Here is a 19,305-nt window from a genome sequence, read left to right on the forward strand (position 1 = left end):
TTTGGCGCCGCCTTCGGCCGGGGATGTGATCGTGGAGACCCGGGCTCGAGTTCCACATCAGGCTCCCTGCATGGAGCCTGCTTCTCTTTCTGCCTGTGTCTCTGCCTGTCTCTCTCTGTCTGTCCTGAATAAATAAATAAAAGCTTTAAAGAAAAAAATTTAAAGAACAGAGGCTTGATAAGCACTTGCACCTTGGAGCTGGTCCTCTTGAAATGCTCTCTGTGGAAGTCAGAGAGCATTTAATAGGTCCCACAGGGGCAGCCCCAGTGGCCCAGCGGTTTAGTGCCACCTTTAGCCCAGGGCGTGATCCTGGAGACCCGGGATCAAGTCCCATGTCGGGCTCCCTGCATGGAGCCTGCTTCTCCCTCTGCCTGTGTTTCTGCCTGTGTGTCTCTCATGAATAAATAAATAAAATCTTAAAAAAAAAAGAAAAAAAGGTCCAACAACTCTGAGACAGCCAAGCTGTGAGGACATCCAAACAATGCAAATAAAGCTTCTTGGGTCATCCAGATCAGGTGCCACAGCCACCAGCTAAACGCAGCTGAGTGACTTCAGCTGATGCCATATGGAGAAGGAGATTACTACCCAGCCAAACTCTCAGACAGCTTAGTCCACAGAATCACTGTTGTTTGAATTCACATTATGCAGTGATTTTTATGCAGCAATATATAAGTACAACACAGTATTTGCAAGAAAAAGGGAAGAAAAACATTGCATTCTGAGAATAGTGAGTTTTATTTGTATATGTTTCAGGTAAATCGATTAGCTGGTACCTAGCAGAGAGGTCAGTCTGAAATCCTGTCTTTGAATAAGTTCCTTAGAGATATCAAATAAAACAATTTGTTGTTTACTCATTCTCAAGAAAACTCTGCAAGTTTACCTATGGGGCATACTTGTGTAGTGTCCACCAGTGTCCTTTCATTAGCAGCTCTGACCCTGTCAGTTCACGTTTGCACAATTTCCCTTACTAGGATTTTATAGAAGAAAACCAAGAAATTGGGAGAGACCAATTCTGAGAGAGGATCAGAAACCACTCTGATCCCCTGAACTTTTTCCCTTGTTTAAAAACAACATCAGTGCATCAGTAGTATGCCTAGCCCCTTAGTCAACAGTTAGGCTCCCTATATAAAAAATGCTCTATGAAGCATTGCTCTATGAAGGAAGGCTCAAGCTCTTACATACAACCCTAGATCCTGAGTTCCAAATGTGGCACTGTACTGAAAAGCAGGATGAAGGAGCACTAGGATCAGGGCCCTGGAAATGGAAGCTGCTTAGTGGGGTCAAGTGGTCTATGGAAATCAGGATCTCTGAATGGTAGGAATGAGCACTGGCAAAGACAGGGAGGTTAGCCAGTGATAGAGAAATACAAACTGAAACAGGAAAAACAGAATGCAGAGCTGAAACACTCTCAGAAGCACATAAAGTGAAACACAATTATACTTTATTTGAAAGGGTGAATCCATCAATGGTGACTGGAGCTCTGAGGCTGCACTTTCTCCTCAGGGAGGTGGACTGGAATGGGGTGGGCTGCATTTGGTAGGGGTTGTGGTGGTTTGAGATCTGGGTAGATGAGAATTTGAGTTTTTTAAGATTGAAGCACTCTCACAGCAATCCAGAATCCAATGTGTCCTCTTCAGCTCTATGCCCTCCATCACCCCTATCTTCCTGGGGCATCCCCAGTTTTTCTCTACAAACCTCTCACCTGCCTGGTTCCCCAGCTGGGCCTCAGGCCGGTCTGCCCAGAGCAGATGATCAGGATCATTGAGGAAACGCTGGCTGCGCTCGCATGTTAGGCAAGTCTGTACTGTCCAGCGCTGTCCCCTACAGCCTGAGGTAAAAGTAGGGGCAGGGGAGTGCCCAGGTTTAGGAGAAGAAAAGGTTTCCCGCACCCAGTTTTGCCTCCACTGTTATATAGTAGGAATTCCAACACTCCCCAACTTTGAATACAAATTTATCTTACCCCTGCTTAAAGTCTGTCAATTTCTTTGGTATCCCTTAAGATAAAGTCCAAACCCCTTAACAAGCCTCTTCAAGATCTGCCCTATTTCCTTCTCTAGCCCTTCTTCCTTCTTCTTCCTCATGTTTTGCCCTTGCCTACCTCAAACTCCAGTCTCCTGAACTCTGGTCTCCTTGACACCACAAACTTGTCTCAAAATGCTCACACATGCCTAGAATTTCCCTCTCTTACTCCTTTTGCTTATCATGAACCACACCACTACTGGTGTAAGTAATTAAGGATTTTACATCCCTAAGTAAAGCATTTTTCTGGCTCCATGCCGGGAGCCCGGGAGCCTGACGCGGGACTTGATCCCGGGACTTCAGGATCACGCCCTGGGCCAAAGGCAGGCGCTGAACCGCTGAGCCACCCGGGGATTCCCGGAAAGCATTTTTCTACACTACTCTTGCTTCTTAGTCTATCTTATCGGTCTATGATTTCAATGAGAATAATCCATTTTGTACAATACTTCAGACATCTTAGAAAAACAAATAACTTGCTGAATGAGTAAATGAATGGTGATGTGAATCCTGCGCTCCACCATGCAAAATAAAGGTACGGATGGGGGTGCGTTGCCTCCTACGGCAACATCATTTCCCTACTGCCCAGACCTTAGTTCGTCTAAACCGAGTTAGTGACTGAACACACCTGCTGTGTATGGCCGCTGTAAATCCCGCGCCAGACGCCCACCTAAGGAAGGACGGGGTCCCCTCCCCAGCCCGGTGCTCCTCAATCACCCAACATCACTGGGAGCACTCACGTCTCTGGCGCTGGGTGCAGGTGAGGCCCGGGACGAGGAGGGAAGAGCAGCCTCTACAGAGGGTCCTCTTCACCGAGGGGTCCCTGTGAGCGGAGGGGATGGTCCGATCGCTCCGCCCGCTCTCCCCGCTCCCACTCTGCCCGCATCCCGCCCGCCGCCAGGGTCCCGGACCGTCTCACCGCCGCAAGACAAGCCGCTTGGCGATGGTCCTCTCCGTGTGGCAGTAAAACCTCGCTAGCGCCTGGTTGTTAGGGTCCTGCGCAAGGACACAGTGTGCGGCCTGGAGGAGGGAAACCGTTGCTCTGTGGCCCGCCACACCGCCGCCTCCCCGTACGCCCCCGACGCCGACTCACCTGGTACAAGAAGCTGAGCCTCTGGAAGGCCTCGCGGTCCTTCACCGGCCCAGCCATCGGCGCCGCGCTAGCCCTCACGCACGAGCGTACGCAGGCCCCGCCCCTCCGATAGCCCCGCCCCGGGCGCCCGCGATGGCCTCCTGGGAAGTGTAGTTCCTGGACCCGCGAGCCTCCCTCCGCCATACTTATACTATGGCGCCGCCCTGCGGCCTCACAGACCCCAGCTGTTTGTAAACCCCTACCCACCCCTACAATCCAAGTCCAGGGTCCCTTTCGGAGATTTGGCTTCCTTCTAGTCTTCCTTGAGCCCATGATCAATTATACTAGGTAGGAAAGGCTAGTGAACAGGAGCATATCTTAAACTGCGAAACATCTTTAGGACAGAAGACTGGTCTCTTCATGCTGATAGGTTGGGGAGATGGTTATGTGCAATTTATACCCAGCTACAACTTCTGCCCTACTGCCTTGGAGCTAAAGGCAGATGCCTGAAAGATTACACACTGAAGGAAAAGAAGTCATGCATTCCAAAAAAGCACTGGTACTAGAATTGGAAAGGATCATCAGGGGGTCGAGGGAAGGAAGAAGCACAGCTTATTACCATTCTTTTTCACTTACAAAAAAACAAACAAAACAAAACAAAACCCCACTTCCTATTATGCAGTGCACAGCAGGTGATCTTAGCTAACTTCTAGTCTTAGGTACTGGAGCACAGAAACTTTTGATAGTATCTCCTGCCCCTGAAACTCTCCCCTCCCCTGCCTTCTCCATTCTATGCATATACTTCATATCTCTTACTCTGACTTCTGTCTCTGGTTTGTTCTGTTTGACATCCTTTGTTTACCTCTGCCTCATAGTTCATGACCACCAGTTCCTCAAGTTAGAAGTAGATGTATATGAGCTGGAGGGCAGAACATGAATGAACTCCAAGACAGGGAGAGGGCAGCATTAAGTCAGGAGAGAAGAAGGCCTCTCTCCCTTCTCAAATCCCATCAGGCCAGAGGGAGCCAGGCTTTTCAGCTCAGAAGAAATGGCCGAAACCTACTCTGGGATTAATTTCACAAGGGTCCCTACATTCAAATGAGGTATATGTTTAAAATGTAGACATCCAGACCCATCCCAGATCTTGATCAAATCACCAAGGATGAACCCCAGGAATGTGCATTCTTAACACCAGTGATTCTTACACATCAATACAGGGTCACCATCAAATTACCACACAACACAGAGATCACTTCAGTGGATCCTTTGTTCCATATTATGTTTTACCAACCAAAGCATCTTGCCACAAAGAACCACAGTCAAAGGCACAAAGGTAAGAGGAGAGTCTGGACAAAGTCCTGTTGAGGTGGTAGGAGGAATTGAAACACCCTCAATAAATTACAGTTTCATGTCCCAATCTTCTGTGAACCCCTGATCATCCAAATAGCAGATATTCCATATCATTTGTTTGGTTTGGCATGCATTGCTGTAACCTTTTTTGACAACATGTGTACCCTATAAGTTGTTTATTTTGGCCTAATGTTAAAATGATTTACATTCTCTGATAGGGGAAATGGCAAAAGGTGAAGGATGGCAACAAATAAGAAAAGACTGGCTCCTGTGAACAACAGTTCCAGGCCATACGCACACAGGCTACAGAAAGTTGCCTATCTGACCCACCCCTCTACACTCTCTCTTCTACCCTGTCCTCAGGGTGAGAAAGACTCCATTTCCTTTCTCCCTTTTTGGCTTGAACACCTTAGCCAAGTAACAAGGCTGACAACTTGGGAGCAGCTGCTTAGTAACATTCTTTAAGGCCAGGGCTTTGGATAGAAAAGCCTTTGTCTTTCCTCTAATACCTGACTGTCTTTTCCAGGTTCCCTTGGGAACGCAATGAAAGGGTAGATGTGTCTTGAAGGGTCTCTGGTACCTCATCTCTGCAGGAGAAAGGTGAGTGACCAACTTCTTGGAGATAACCAACTCTAAGGAGGCAGGCACTAGGCCAGCTTTGCTGAAGGCTGAGGTAGGGACCTGCATTCTCCTCTCTTTTCTTCTCACTCTCTCTTCCCCACATTCCTACCTCTGGCCAATCCTACTCATAATGGCAACTTACTCTGGGAATGGAAGACCAAAGAAACCCTTCATTAGTCTCTAGGAATCTGTTCCTTTAGCCCCTTTCCTGACTTTCTTTCTAATCTTCTTGATGCTCAATCTCTGTCCTCAAAAAAACTCCTTAACTTCTAGACCCATAAGGGCAGCTAACATTCGTTTTTATTTTAATCTAGAGGTACACAGACCCCTCTGATCTTCTTCAAGAAGTAAGACCATCCTGGGTCAAAGAACCCCTAAAAGGATGTACAGGGGTTTCTGTTTCCTCTTCTGGTTTTGAGCAAGTCAGACCCTCCCATAGACTTTTTGTTTCTGGAAAAGCCTCTCCCTTCCTTCCTAACCTATCCATGTGCAATAGAAAACCTGATGGACTTCAGGGGAGACAACCCCTGGGAACGAGCTCCCCACCCTAACACTTAGGAGGGAGACACAGTTCTGCTCTCATCCCAGACCAGTCCTACCTACTTCTCCATATAAACCATTCTAGAAACCAAGGTGCTTCTCCTAGACAGTGAAGGACTGGAACCAGGTAGACACAAAGACATTCCAGCAGGTCACAAGAAGGAAGGCCCATAGCTCTTGACCCTGACTCACTCCAAGTATCCCCACATCCCTACCTGTCACTCCCAATCTGTTGGGGGCCTGATAGTAAGTGGTGCAGCATTCTTCCGACCAGCCCGGATGCCTGGATAGAAGAGGGGCCAAAGTTTCTCAGTAAAAGTATCAGTAAAAGTGTAGATATGAGAGCGGTCTGTGACATTGTAAAAAGACAGCGTGCCAGCCTCATAGTCGAGGAATATGCCCACCCTCTTGGGTTTCACCTTGATGTGCAAAGGGGTAAAAGGCGTAGTGGTGGCTGCATATTTGTCCCCATTCCACAGCCGCACCCGCCAGTAGCCAGTCTCAGGGAGTGGAGTCAGCTCGCCCTTTCGGCTCACAGAGTCCCGGCACACGCCCACTGCCCAGTGGGTCTTATCACCCACCTCCACCTCCCAGTAGTGTCGGCCTGAGGTGAAGCCCTCAGTAGCCAGGACACAAGGGTAGAAGGTGAACCGCCGTGGTGTGTCAGGGAGATCCCGGAGTCTTGTTTCCACAAACTTGACGCTCTTACGATCTTCTGACAGGACTAGGTTAGGGTGAGCAGTCTCTGGGTCCAGGGTCACATCCGCTGGCGGGAGAAGCCAGAGTGGGGAGCTAGATGAGGATGGGAATAGCTAAATGCCCCTGCCTCACTCTTCCAGCCTGCCTTTACAGAGCCTGCTTCCTTAAAGGTCCCCAGAACACCATGATTTGGTTAACTTTCTCAATCTATGGTGTCACCTACGGGAGAGGAGGGAACAATGGCATCCCTTCTCATCCTGGCCCTAAAATAAACAAGTAATGAGCTCTTGATTCAGCAAAGGCTGATGGTTTAGGCTCCTGTCTAACCCTTGGCCACCCCCCTGTGACATCATCTCACTATATGAAGAAACACAAGTCATAGTTTAAGGGCCAGAAAGAACAGAAAATGTTAAGGATACACAGCAGATAGCATTTTGGTCTAGGGACAGGGTGACCATGTATCTGGAACAGTTCTGGTTTGAGACTATTTTCTCTGAGTAAATGTTAATGATTCTCCCTCTTACTCTCAAGGGGGAAACATGTTCAGGCATATTATTTAACCTCTCTGGGTGCCTATTTAGAAAAGTGTGGGCCTAAGAGTAGATGACAGTGAGACTGAAAGCCAAGAAAAGAGATGGATGTGGCTATGGGCACAAAAAGTGACAGATGAGGTAAGTGAAGCCCAGATAAAGTGGGACCTAAAGACTTTCTTCTCTGCTGATTCCCCCTACTAGTTTACTTTTGGGAACAACTCACCAATTAGCTGTTTAAGGATTTTCCTTAGGGCAAAGTACTGTCGGGGGAAATTGCTGAAGTTCTTTTCCAGCTCTATGGACACTGAAGTCACCTCCATGGTCTTCACCTTCTCACATCTAGGAGGGATAGGGAGATAGGGGAAGAAAGGGCAGGGTCAAGGGAAGCTCCAGAGGAGTGAGTATGCAGATATTGCCATTTTTAGGGAGAAACTAAAATTCTCCATCCTCCCACTTTCTCCCTCCTCTCTGAAGACAAGTACTCACTTACTGCTTTCTTTTGCCAATCTATGGAGAGCCACATGGCCCCCTGGACACAGCCTTATTTTAAGAATGAATCTCAGAACTTTCTGGGGGAATGGCTGTATTTCATGCAAGTGGGTAATCACTCTCCCCATTCTCCCAACCCCTCCTTTGTCTGTATTGTTTGGATACATTTCCATCCACAGGCATAGGGAGAATCTGGTTCTACATTATCTTGGTACTTCCTTACCAGGTTAGTCCTGATGCTTCAAGGGGAAAAGGTAACATCTATTACTCCCAGTGATTTGCTCTCTAACTGGCTTCATGGATGCAATGAACATTCTCCCACATCCTACCCAGACGCTGCCTGGCTTTCTTGTCTGTCTCCCCTCTTTACTGTACTCCTGGTCTCTAAGCCAACACCTAACTCACTCAAAGAGATGCAAGAATCACTTACTTTTCCAGGGTACTTTTGACATCCTAGAGGGAAGGAGAAAAGAAAGCAATATTGGTCCTGGTAGTCAAGGGTCCTAAAGGCAAAAGGTTCCCCTTCCTCCCCAAAGTTCTAGATTTTATTTCTATCAAATAGAAATAGGGCAAGCTGTGGGTCACAATGCAAATGGAAGAGCTCCAGAGGGATCTGAGTACATCCCTGCCAACCTGATCCCCATTTTCAACTTTTGTTTAGCATGAAGCTTGGTAATTTGCCATCACTTCCAAATGGTTTCTTGTGTCTTTGTCTTGCTCCTCAAGGACACTGGGAGCTCAATGCAAGGGACAGGGATTGTGTCCGCTCTTTACTCTGTCCCCCAAGTACCAACCACACACCTGTCTCCCTTGAGGATCAGTACAGACTGGTGCCATAGGAATGAATCACTTTCCTGTTGCTGTTTGTTATCCCCGTCTGGTACTGGTTAATAAACATTAATAACCGTGTGCCAATCTTGATTTGTGAATACTTGGGGTTCAGAAGACAAAGAAGACAAATCTCTGCCCCCCAAGGATTTCCCAGTTTAATATGGAAGGCAGAACACACATACATGAAGGGACACAAGAATAAATACCAAGCAATACATAACATGCAGATAAATGTACAATGAAGCCTCACTGATTCAAATGCTGGTAATCTAATCCCTAAAATAAGAGACATATTTCCTACAGCCTTGCTAACACCATTCATCGGCATAAAAGAACAAATTACTTCAAACATTTTAGAGGCATTATTTACATATCAAAGTAATATATTATTTATACATAATTTCAAGTGTCCTTCAAACTAGGTTTCTATTTTTTTTTTTTTTAGTACTACGTAAGTCAAGTTCCAGGACCTAAAAGTAATGGCAACTACATTTACATAATTTTTAACGTATAGTTTTTTTTCACTAATTCAGACTCGATTTCCCTCCTTCCAAAGGGAATTTTTTTCTTTGGTACAAATTAAGTACATAATTGTTCACAAGACATAAGAACACAAATGATTAGAAGCGGATGGGAGAAATCAGAGAAGCCTTTCTATAGAAAAAGATCCTTTGAGTATGTCTGGAAGGAAGAACTGGATTAGAGAAGCAGAGCAGAAGAGTGAGCATCCCAGGTTGACAGAATGGCCTGTGCAAACCTATACTGCACTTGACCTGAGGAGCTATGCAGGGACAAAGGTCGAACCTTAAGCATCTCGAAGCCCGACTGTAAGCACTTGCCCTCCACCTCAGCAGCCAAGTGGGCCAGGTCCCGGCGCTTGTCTCCAAGATGAGCAGCATTTTCTCGGAGGCGTTGTAGGATGTCTTGTTCCTCCTCCTCCAGTCGTGAAAGCAACATCTGTTGCTCTTCATCCAGCCGCCTATGAAGCTCTTCAAATTCCTTTAAGATCTGTTGTCGGCGACACTCCACTAGTCTCTGAGAAAAGAGGAAAAGTGTTATATTTAGCAGGGCCAGTGGGGCTCTTACCTACCCACCATGTGTATGAATTAACACAGACTTCCAGTGTCATTGGAAATAGTTTCATAGGACATTCATGTTTTTCTCCATTGAAATTTCCTTCTGTAAATAATGGCTCCATCCCCGTTGTTACCCCTACTGATTGCTCGGGAATGAAGACCATTAGAGAGATTAACTTTTAAAAAGCCTGTCCTTCTATAAGTTAGTGAAAAAAAAATGCAAGATATAAGAACTCGGTAATATAATGACATTTACTATTTCAGATACAAGATATATCTGCTATTCCCAACTCTGAAGTTCTGGCTAATGCAGTTTATCAAGGAAAGGAAAGTAATGAGTACTAGAAGGTTAGAGACAAGATGGTCATCATTTGTTTATTGCCAGACATCTACCCACTAAAAACCAGAGAACCAACTGGAAAATATCAGAATCAGTAAGATTTTAGTAATGGGTTGTTATAAAATATATACAGTTGACTGTTGAACCATACAGGTTTGGACTGTGAGGGTTCATTTATACATGGATTTTTTTTTATAAATATGGTATAGTACCATAAAGGTATTTTCTTTTCCTTATGATTTTCTTTTCTTTTTTCTTTTTTCTTTTCTTTCTTTCCTTCCTTCCTTCCTTCCTTCCTTCCTTCCTTCCTTCCTTCCTTCCTTCCTCCCTCCTTTCTTTCTTTCTTTCTTTCTTTCTTTCTTTCTTTCTTTCTTTCTTTCTTCTTTCTTTCTTTCTTTCTTTCAAGATTTTATTTATTTATTCATGAGAGACACACAGAGAGAGGCAGAGACACAGGCAGAGGGAGAAGCAGGCTCCACGCAGGGAGCCCGATGTGGGACTCGATCCCGGGTCTCCAGGATCACGCCCTGGGCCAAAGGCAGATGCTCAACCACTGAGCCACCCAGGCATCCCTCCTTATGATTTTCTTAACATTTCCTTTACTTTAGCTCATTTTATTGTGAGGATACAGTATACAATACAATAATATATAAAATAGGTGTTAATCATTGTTTATGTCATCAGTAATGCTTCTGGTCAACAGTAGGGTATTAAGAGTTAAGTTTTTCAGTATATGTGCTGCCAAAGTGAACACCAAGAATTAAGTTTTTCAATGACATGGATGGAACTAGATGGTACTATGCTAAGCAAAATAAGTCAATCAGAGAACGAGAGATATCATATGACTTCACTCATTTGTGGAATTTAAGAAACTAATCAGAGGATCATAGGGGAAGGGACAGAAAATAAAATAAGACAAAATCAGAGAGGGAGACAAACCAGAAGAAATTCTTAATCATAGAAAACAAACTGAGGGGTTCTGGAGGAAAGGCAGATGGGTCCATCTGCCTTTCTGAATGATGGGCATTAAGGAGGGCACATGATGTGATGAGGCAATGGGTATTATATGCAACTGATGAATCACTAAACTCTACCTCTGAAGCTAATAAAAAAGCTAAGTTTTGGGAGAGTTGAAAGTTATATGCAGATTTTCCACTGCACAGGGGTTGGCACGCCTAACCTTGTTCAAGGGTCAACTGTATATAGATTTCAGGAAAGAATCTGTTAAATAGTTTTAATTACTTCAGAGAACTGACAGTTCCAGAAGTTTCTGATTAGTAGTTGAAATTTGAAACATGTTTTCTCTCAGCTACTACACAGAATTAAACCTCTAACATTCCTGAAATTTGATAATATAGGACTGAAACACCAGCCATAATACTTTCTGAGGGTTATCAGCAAGTATGTCCTTCCTTCTGTACCTCCACTGCAATAAGTGATCTGTCCAGATGGAGTCTCCAAGTGTCACGTGATTGATGGGGAAAAGTAAACCCAAGAGGAAAGGAAAAGAGAAGCAGAGACTGGGACTCTGGAAGTAAAGTAGGGAGGGACTGAAAGGCAGTGAATAGTGAGGGTGAATAGAGAAGGGCTGCAAAGCCAGCATGGGCCTTACAAGCCTGGTATTTCTGTATTTCAAGCTAGTTCTCAGCAGATGCTGGCTAGCTCCAGTTCTAGAGCTGCTGCTGCTTCTCATTCCATGGTTGCCTTTTCAGGTGCACACTGGAACAAAATATATTCTTACAACTTTTACCCTGTGCAAATTAATAAAAGGAAACCTCACTAAAAGGCAGTCAGGATGCCAGCAGGGGGAGCTCCCATGCCCTCCCACTGGCCAACTCTAGACCCAATCAAAGAGATGCACCTTGCAAGTCCTTACTATCTTTACCACCCCAGCAGGAGGAAAAAAGGTTTTCTTTGTGCAGGGCAATAAACACAGCCAGTGACAGACTGTCACAACCCAATCAATGAAAAGTCACTAAACTGAACTCCCAGTTTCCTCCAAGGACTTTCTAACATTTCTAACAGCCCTTCCCAATTACCCCCTTTCCTCTATAAAAGACTGGTCTTCTTTGTTCTCTGGACTTGCCTATGGTTTCACCTTAGCTTGCTTGTCCTGAGTTGCAATTTGCTGCTATTCCTGAATAAACTCATTTATGCTGGTAAAATAATTGAATTTTATTTCTTAATCCTCAAGTAAAATACAGTTTTTTCCTGTGTGTGTGTCTCTGTGTGTTAGTGTACATTGACAGGTGATGTATGGGTAGAATTCAGGATTCATAACTGTGGTAAATAGGAAGCAAAAGGGCTATCTTTCATATAATCCCATAATCCCTTTTCTTTTTTTCACTCTATCTATGTAGGGCAATGGTTCTTAATGGGGGTGTTACTTCCCACTAGGGATAATTTGAAAACAAGGGCGTTTTTTTTGTTTGCCTTAACTGGAGGTACTCTGGTAAGGCTGGTAGCACTACAATATGTGAGATGACTCTGTGACAATGCACTGTCCTGCACCATTTTCTATGTTCTGCTGTATATTTAAAAACATAGACCTGGATTTGAATGTCATTTTATACATAAACAGAGTAATCCTTACCCAATTTTAATACACCTGAATTTTTTTTTTCAGAAACGGCTGAATAAAACTAAGACTGCATTTTGTTTTTCTTAGAACTTTACCAAAAGTTACTTATAATTTTGAAAAATTATGTCATCAAGAGCTAAGTTGCTTGTGGTGCTTGTCAACATTACTATGCAATTATTTCAGTCTGAATCTGTGTTTGTTGCATTGTTTATGACATCATGTATACATACAAAGATAAAACACACTGCGGGTCTTTCAGGGTATTCGTGCCCAAATATTTATATAACAGATTTTATCTAAATCACTTTCCTTTATGTTGTGTGGGTGTATTTGGGTGGCGCAGTCTGTTTTTAAAATTACGCAGATAAGCTATTTTGCCTAGTTTTCACTTCAGTGTGGTTAATTACTAATTATTTATTTTTAAAAGGGGGCACTGGGTCTGATTCTGGAAGTAGGGTTGAGGGAGAGGTAGGAAGGAGAATTCAAATGGTCACAAAAGGAATGTTGGTGGTAGTTTTAGAGACCTCTGAATTTTTAAATCATCACAGTTCTGCTCAAGCATTTAGAAGGTTTTAAAAAATTTTTATTCCCCTCTTTATCCTTTACCTTTAAGAAGGTGATCAACAGGAACAGGAAAGTTAAGACTGGGAATAAGCTTCGTTTTCACATATTTTAAGTTTCTCAGGAGCCCTCCAAAAGAACAAAGAACTTTTTTTTAAAGTTCACCTTTGCAATCAAAATTAGTTAAAAATTTAAAAAATTCAAATGCTTGCTTTATTCAAATATATAAAGTACTAAGGTATACTTAGTAATACTTAATAATACTTGCTTTCTGTCAAAATGTTGTCATTGTTAAAAAAATTAGTGTTTCTATTATTTTCGAACTTGTGTTTAATTTCTGGTGATCCCTAAATCTCAACTCCAAGAACTCATTGTTTCTTCTGGATGCTTTTAATGAGGTCCAATTTCTATTTGTCTTCTTATGAATTTGCAACTGTGCTTTTTGTGCCATGTCATTATCTATTTTCTCCACTTCATTTGTAAGCTCAAGCAGGACAGGGACCGTGTTTTTGTTCATCATTGTTCCCCAGTGTCAAATACAGAATTTGGAAGTTTAATATATATTTATTGATAAATGCAGAGCTAGTATCCCTGATTTTGCCACATATTGGCTGTGTGATCTTGGACTAGATACTTATTCAGGTTTTGTTTCCTCTTGAGATAACTGGGGGTAATAATACCTACTTTACAAGGCATCTAAGTTCACCCTCGCTAAAGAAGACCTTCAGGACTCCCTTTCCTTTGTCTTATAGCTCCTCTAGGTCTCACATGTTCATTGTCCTGAACTCTTAGAACTCTAACCTGGGCAGAACCTTAAAACCTAATATAACCCTGTAAGTTTGGAATGTCATGGCACCCAATGAATTAATACCTGGGACTCAATAAACATTTAGTTATTACTGCCACTAAAGAACTGTTTACTGTCCTATAAATAAGTCAGATACCAAACTATCATGCTACAAATATGGTAATGCTATGAAAGAGAACCAAAATTATATGCAAATTAAGAAAGTTAATTTCTAAAGCTTCAAGGAAGGCTGCATAGGAAGTGGCTTTCATCCTGCCTGAAGGATAGATAGAATCTTATAGATGTAGGATGCAGAGAGGAAGAGTCTAGAAATGGACTAACATTATCTAGCATTCCTGGGCTAACTTAAGAGAATGTGGGCCTAAAGTCTCTCTCTGGGAGCTCTTTGCCAGCTTCTTTTTTTTTTTTTTTTTTTTTTTTTTCAGCTTCTTCTTTCTTTCTCCCCAGTGGACCTTCCAATTCTCCTCTCCTCAATCCCTCTAAGGACTCCTATTCCTACTCTCTCCCTTCTTTACAAGAAAAAAGGAGACCAACGGGCATGAACTCCCTCAAATCTCCACATGTAAGATGTCCTGTCTATCCTTCCTTCATCTCTAATATCCTTCTCTTCAATACTTAATTCATGACAAATAATTTAAGTGCAACATATAGTGACAAAGAAGCCATTGTTTTTGAGAGAACAGCATTTTTCTAATGAATCAGGACTGGTAGATTAAATAATGTGTGGTTAATGTGTAGTTAACCGCCTGCAGAGCAGCCCAAATGGAATCTTGTGCCTTTACCTTGAGCTCTCCGGGCTTCTTCTCCTCAGAGGACTTGCAGCGGGTAATCTCCTGCAGCTTCTGCTCCAGGGGCTCCAGGCACTTCTGCAGTTTTTCCTGAGGGTGGGAAGTGGAAGAGGTGGCATTTGGGGTTGGCTGGAACACCCTACATTCAGAGGTTAACCCATTTATCCTAAACCATTTATTTGCTTCCTATCCATCTCTCCACCTCTTGGTTCTACTCCCTTCTTTGCCTGTCATTTGGGATGTCAACTTCTGCTCTCTCCTCCTGCCACCAGCCTGTCCCCATCATCCTCCTTACCCACCAAACTTCCCTCTCACTGAATCTCACAGTTGTCCAGCTGTCACCAACTCCATGTCCTTCCCCAATCCTATCACTTTCTTACTCAAGTGACTGCCTATTATGGTCAAAGTGACTTTTTGAACTCTGATATCCTTTATACTTGTCCTCCCATCCAACTCAAAGCACCAGCAAATATAAAGTCTTTATTACTTACACTGTAAATCACCTTAAATCTTGTTTCCAATATTAACATAATTAAACAAAATACTTGTTCAGTGCCTAGTATTAAAATCTTTAGTTCCTATTACTCAAATATATACCCTGTGTCCCAACAGTAATTAAATCAGATGCCACATTTCCATTATCTAGGAAGATGTAAATGACAGATGAATTCAGCTTAGTCTGGTGAGGATCAGTCTAAACTGATGTTATGTATTTCCAATACCAATGGGAAAATAAGGAACATTCTGAGCAGGAGGACAGAATGAAGAAACCAGACCACTTTCAATTCTTCCTAAGTTTGATCATCTCCAAATGGTTTCATTCATTTAAAGAAAAATGACGTAAGACCATGCATACACCCATAAGACTCAAATGTTATGAAAAGTCAGAAGGCAATTTTGAGGCACTCCTCAAAACTGCTCTTCTTCATGCTTGAGGATAGCTGATCAGATGCACAGTGTGCCCTCTGTGTATGTAGCTTTGAAGGGACTAGAGAGTAAGGCCAGATGCAGTCTTGCCCTCAGGAGCTTAGGATCCTCTACCCAGGGAGTCTCCCATCCTCTGCGCTCCTCCCTCTTGTCCCACATTGGCATCATGTGTCTGGTTCCCCACCTTGTACTCCTGTGTGGCATCATCCAGTGGCACGACGGTGTGGGCCCGGTGGGTGTGGGAAATTGCACATATCAAACATACAGCCTCCTGATCCTCATAGCAAAAGAGGCTGAGGGCCTCATGGTGCTGGGGGCAGAGGCTCTCATCTCGGATCTTCCGCTTGACAGCCTGGAGCTGCTTGGCAATTTCCACCATACTGCCTAGTTGTCGATTAGGCCGAAGACTGCGGTAGCGGGATGTTTTTCGACAGACAGGACAAGGAAAGTCCCTCTCTAGGTCCTCCCACCAGCGAGTGATACAAGCTTTGCAGAAGTTGTGCCCACACTCAATGATGACAGGCTCCTTCAGGTACTCCAGGCACACAGAGCAACTCGCTTCCACCTGTAAGTTCTCCAGAGCTGCAGCTGTGGAGGCTGCAGAGGCCCCAGCCTCTAACAGACTTGTCTCTGCCATTATTTAACTTAGGGATGAAAGGGGGCAGAGAGAGAAAAATATTAGTTGGGGGTTTAATATTTTTGTATCCCTGGCCTGACATTTACTCCCATGATAAATCCTAACTCCAGTTGGCCCTATCTTGGTATTTTACATCTTCTTTTCCGCTAGATTCAACCTCCCTCTCCTTCTCTCTCCCTTTTTAAAGTAGGCTCTGTGCCCAATGTGGAGCCCAACACATGAGTCTCATGACCCTGAGATCAAGACCCAAGCTGAGGTCAAGAGTTGGATGCTTAACTGACTGAGCCACCCACGTGCCCCTCAACCTCTTTGTTTTCAAAACCCGTGACTCCTGGGTATCTATTTTTTTTTTCCCTCCTCAGAACACTGACACCCAATCACCAATCTCTTTTGTCTTTACCTCTACTTTTGCTTGTTAGAGGCTTCCTTCAACTCTGGCCTAGCAGAACTCTCCTGATCCAGACTTACCCCACATGTATCTTAAAAACAGACCAAAGTATCCCTAGTTTGACATATTTCTTCTAATAGATGAGAAAGGAAGTTGGGAAAGTGAAAAGTGCCATAAAAGCCAAAGTATTAAGATTTCTTAAGTATATTTTAAAGTTTTGTATTACAGAAGAACTTTATTACAATAGCCCCTTGGAATATAACCTTCTCTGCCACTGTTCTCTCACTTTTTCAAAGGGTAATAGAAGGAGTAAGTTAGGCAAGAGTGACAAGCTCTTCTTTTCAGAAAAAATTGATATTCTTCCTTTTATCAGACTAGTCTAGAGGAAGTGCACCTTCTTGGAATGAAATGATTCACTCAACACCCCATTTCTTTGCGTGCATTTGGACATTTGGAACTGCTGAGAAGTGATAAATATGTGCAAATACACTAAAGAGAGTATTAGTCGATACTTCTTGAAAGGAGGGCTGACAAGCCTTTTCTAAATATCCAGCAGTAAATGGAGTCTTTTGAAACAGCTATTGATAACTAATTCCTTGGAGGTACTGTGCCTCCAATTAATAGGACCTGGAGTGGTTGGGAATTAGAGAAACATAATGAGACAAAGTCTCCCTTAAGTGAAGGCTCAAAATATTGGAAATGCATCAAAGAGATTTATAAGGCAGAAGGCTGGTCCCCCACTCCTTCCTTGAAATTCACCACTTTTATCCCTGAAATATTTGCTTTCTCTAGCCCCTATCCCTTCCCTTGCATACCAAGTGACCCAAGAGAAGAAAGGAAATATAGTTAACTCTAAGTGCTAAGGGAGAAGTGGACATGTAATGAGTGACAATGATTATTATATATATCAATGACATACATTGAAAGTGTTTTAATTTGGCGTAGTAGCTGATAACTTATTTGGACCTGAATTCTTCCCTCAACCAGGAGAGAAGTTCAGTCAGATGACTTTTTCTTTTCCGAAAGGAATCCAACTTGGACTAGTGAACCTGCCCCTTGCTTCCAGAAATTAGGTGGCCTCCTCACCTGCGGTGAGTTAGGGACCGGGGTGGATCTAGACTGGCAAAGAAGTGGTGTGAAAGAGAAATGGGGAAAAGGTCAGGGAAGCACAGAGAGGACTTGGAGTCACAGCCACAGTGAGGCCTCAGGCGCCTCTGGGTTGGTCATTTCGTTCTCTCTATTCCTCGCATCTCAGTAGAAGGGCAAACTTCAGGGACGTCCTCGTTTTGTTTCTACCACTGTCCGGGGTCCCACCTTGCGACCCTCTCCTGAGCGTCGTCCAAAGCTCAGTCCCACCCTCGTCTCCATCTTCTCTCGCCAGATGTGGCGTAGGGGGAGTGGAGGGGGAGAGGAAGCGTCGCGGTTGACAGGGAGGGAGGACAGCGTGTCCAGGTGAGGAGGAGGTGTGACGTGGAGGTGGGATGCCCGCCGCTATGACGCAGCCGGGGCCCGCGGTGACGGCGTCAGAGGTTCACCCGGGGAGGCGAGCGGCAGCGGGACGGGGGAACGGCGGGGTAGCCAAGCAACGCCGGACGCGCTGACGTCGCCGGGGCGGCAAAACGTCCGCCCGGGCCCGAGGCGGGCGGAGGCAGCTGTGGTTACGTGCGGGGGGCCGGTGACGCAGTCGCGGGGCGCTGGGACGCGGCGTGCGGAGCCGGCCGGCGGGGGCAGGCCCCAGGGCCCGGGCGCGGCGGCGGGACGGCACCTACCTTCCCGGCTTCAGGTCCGGGAGTGCGGGGCGCGGAGCCGCCGGAGCGCTGCCTCCCTCCTTCCTCCTCCCCCCGCCCCCGCCCCGCGGCGCGACACACAATACTCGCCGGAAGCGGAAGCCGCGCCGAGAGGCTCGTGTCAGTGGGAGCCGGGGTGTCGGCCGGCCGCCGCGGGCAGGTCGAGCGGTCCTCGCGGGAGAAGGAGGAGGCGCGGGGCCAGAGGTGAGAGGCGGCCGGAGGAGGCAAGAGCGAGAAGGGACCCCGAGGGGCAGGTGGCTGGAATGTGGGCGTCCCGGTGACCGCAGGAATCCTCTGGAGAAAGAGGGCCGCGCATGCGCCTGGTTGGGCGCTGAAGCCCCATGGCCCGCAGGGCGCCGCTGGGCGCGGGGGCAGCCGGCTGGCCCCTCGGGCTGCGGGGCCTGGCTCCGGCCACGCTTGCTGGCCCGCGTGGGTCCGTGAGCCGCGAGGGATAGGGTCAGGCCGCTTGCGGACTTTGAGCTACACTTCTCCTCTGTTCAGCCCCGTCCAGAAGCAGGTGTCGACCGAGGCGGCGGCCAGTTACGTGGCCGACCTGCGGGGCTCAGCTGGCACGTCACTTCCGACTCGGTGAGTTTTAGCCTTTTAACATTCCAGGATTAGCTAAGTTTCCCTGCCGTGGGCTTCAGCAGCTCCTCGCCCTACCCTTTCTAGGCGGGCTGTAAAGACATTGTTTACCTGCCCCGCTGGAGTGCAAGACCTAGTCCTGCCATTCTGCCGCTCGCCTTGCCGAGCGAGGAGTGGAGGATACAAAGCAAAAGGCCCAGTGACCCATTTTGTTCCTGTGTAAGTTGTGATGTCGTTTACACAGTGTAGTATTTAACCTTTTATCCTAAGAGCCAGAAATTGTTTATTTGTAGGAAATATCAAGTGTACAGGGTACAGGGATTTAGAATCATGCATACTAAATAAAATCGGTCTGCTTGCTCTTATTTTCTGGTAGCCAATGATTTGAAGACGATTAAACTTGGGAAAATTACATTTACCTTTTTTCTCATTGTTATTTGACTCTTAGGAATTTTAGGGGTAAAATTTAGTTTACAAAATGCCTCAATTCTAAGATAGGGTAGTTTGAAAGCCGCTATCGGGGGTCCGGGGGTGGCCAGCCTCTTCAGCTTTGCTTTGGAGGGAGGATAATAATGGTGGTGAGGTTTGGTTCTGGTTTTGATTTGTTCATTTGTAACTAGCATTCCATTCTGGCTTTCGATTTGTAGGTGACCATTCCCAGGAGGAAGTGCATTTC

At 45.3% G+C, this 19,305-nt stretch overlaps 2 protein-coding genes across 8 annotated transcripts; both read right to left on the reverse strand.

The window, feature by feature from the left end:
• Positions 1-1,419: 1,419 nt before the first annotated feature.
• RPP21 (ribonuclease P subunit p21) lies at positions 1,420-3,250 on the reverse strand. Of its 2 annotated transcripts, none has more exons than XM_077904881.1 (5): positions 3,110-3,250; positions 2,936-3,036; positions 2,757-2,839; positions 1,696-1,828; positions 1,420-1,560 (listed from the first exon to the last, which is right to left on the reverse strand). In XM_077904881.1, the coding sequence occupies exons 1-5, from the start codon at positions 3,164-3,166 to the stop codon at positions 1,500-1,502; spliced, it is 435 nt and encodes a 144-aa protein (XP_077761007.1). In that variant the 5' UTR covers positions 3,167-3,250; the 3' UTR covers positions 1,420-1,499. The 2 variants fall into 2 exon arrangements, with proteins under 2 accessions (XP_077761007.1, XP_077761006.1); XM_077904880.1 differs by having other exon boundaries at positions 1,703-1,828; positions 3,110-3,249.
• A 1,087-nt stretch (positions 3,251-4,337) lies between these two features.
• On the reverse strand, positions 4,338-18,567 carry TRIM39 (tripartite motif containing 39). 6 transcript variants are annotated; one of them, XM_077904877.1, is made up of 8 exons: positions 18,027-18,563; positions 15,417-15,876; positions 14,300-14,395; positions 8,956-9,186; positions 7,751-7,773; positions 7,055-7,170; positions 6,181-6,365; positions 4,338-5,882 (listed from the first exon to the last, which is right to left on the reverse strand). In XM_077904877.1, the coding sequence occupies exons 2-8, from the start codon at positions 15,867-15,869 to the stop codon at positions 5,811-5,813; spliced, it is 1,176 nt and encodes a 391-aa protein (XP_077761003.1). In that variant the 5' UTR covers positions 15,870-15,876; positions 18,027-18,563; the 3' UTR covers positions 4,338-5,810. The 6 variants fall into 6 exon arrangements, with proteins under 6 accessions (XP_077761003.1, XP_077761001.1, XP_077760998.1 ...); XM_077904875.1 differs by having other exon boundaries at positions 4,338-6,365; positions 18,135-18,567; XM_077904872.1 differs by having other exon boundaries at positions 4,338-6,365; positions 18,027-18,566.
• Between the last annotated feature and the right edge of the window lie 738 nt (positions 18,568-19,305).

The sequence above is a fragment of the Canis aureus genome, chromosome 7, assembly GCF_053574225.1.
Source record: "Canis aureus isolate CA01 chromosome 7, VMU_Caureus_v.1.0, whole genome shotgun sequence".
Classification (NCBI taxonomy): Eukaryota; Metazoa; Chordata; class Mammalia; order Carnivora; family Canidae; genus Canis; species Canis aureus.

Coding starts and splice junctions, on each gene's coding strand:
- RPP21 (XM_077904880.1), bottom strand. CDS start 3,166: ATGGCTGGGCCGGTGAAGGACCGCGAGGCCTTCCAGAGGCTCAGCTTC. Junction 3,037..3,109: donor GGCTCAGCTTCTTGTACCAG/GTGAGTCGGCGT, acceptor TCCCTCCTCCAG/GCCGCACACTGTGTCCTTGC. Junction 2,840..2,935: donor AAGCGGCTTGTCTTGCGGCG/GTGAGACGGTCC, acceptor CTCCGCTCACAG/GGACCCCTCGGTGAAGAGGA.
- TRIM39 (XM_077904875.1), bottom strand. CDS start 15,869: ATGGCAGAGACAAGTCTGTTAGAGGCTGGGGCCTCTGCAGCCTCCACA. Junction 7,774..8,955: donor CGGGCTTCGAGATGCTTAAG/GTTCGACCTTTG, acceptor CCTTCCCTCTAG/GATGTCAAAAGTACCCTGGA. Junction 7,171..7,750: donor GTCAAAAGTACCCTGGAAAA/GTAAGTGATTCT, acceptor TATCCCTCCTAG/ATGTGAGAAGGTGAAGACCA.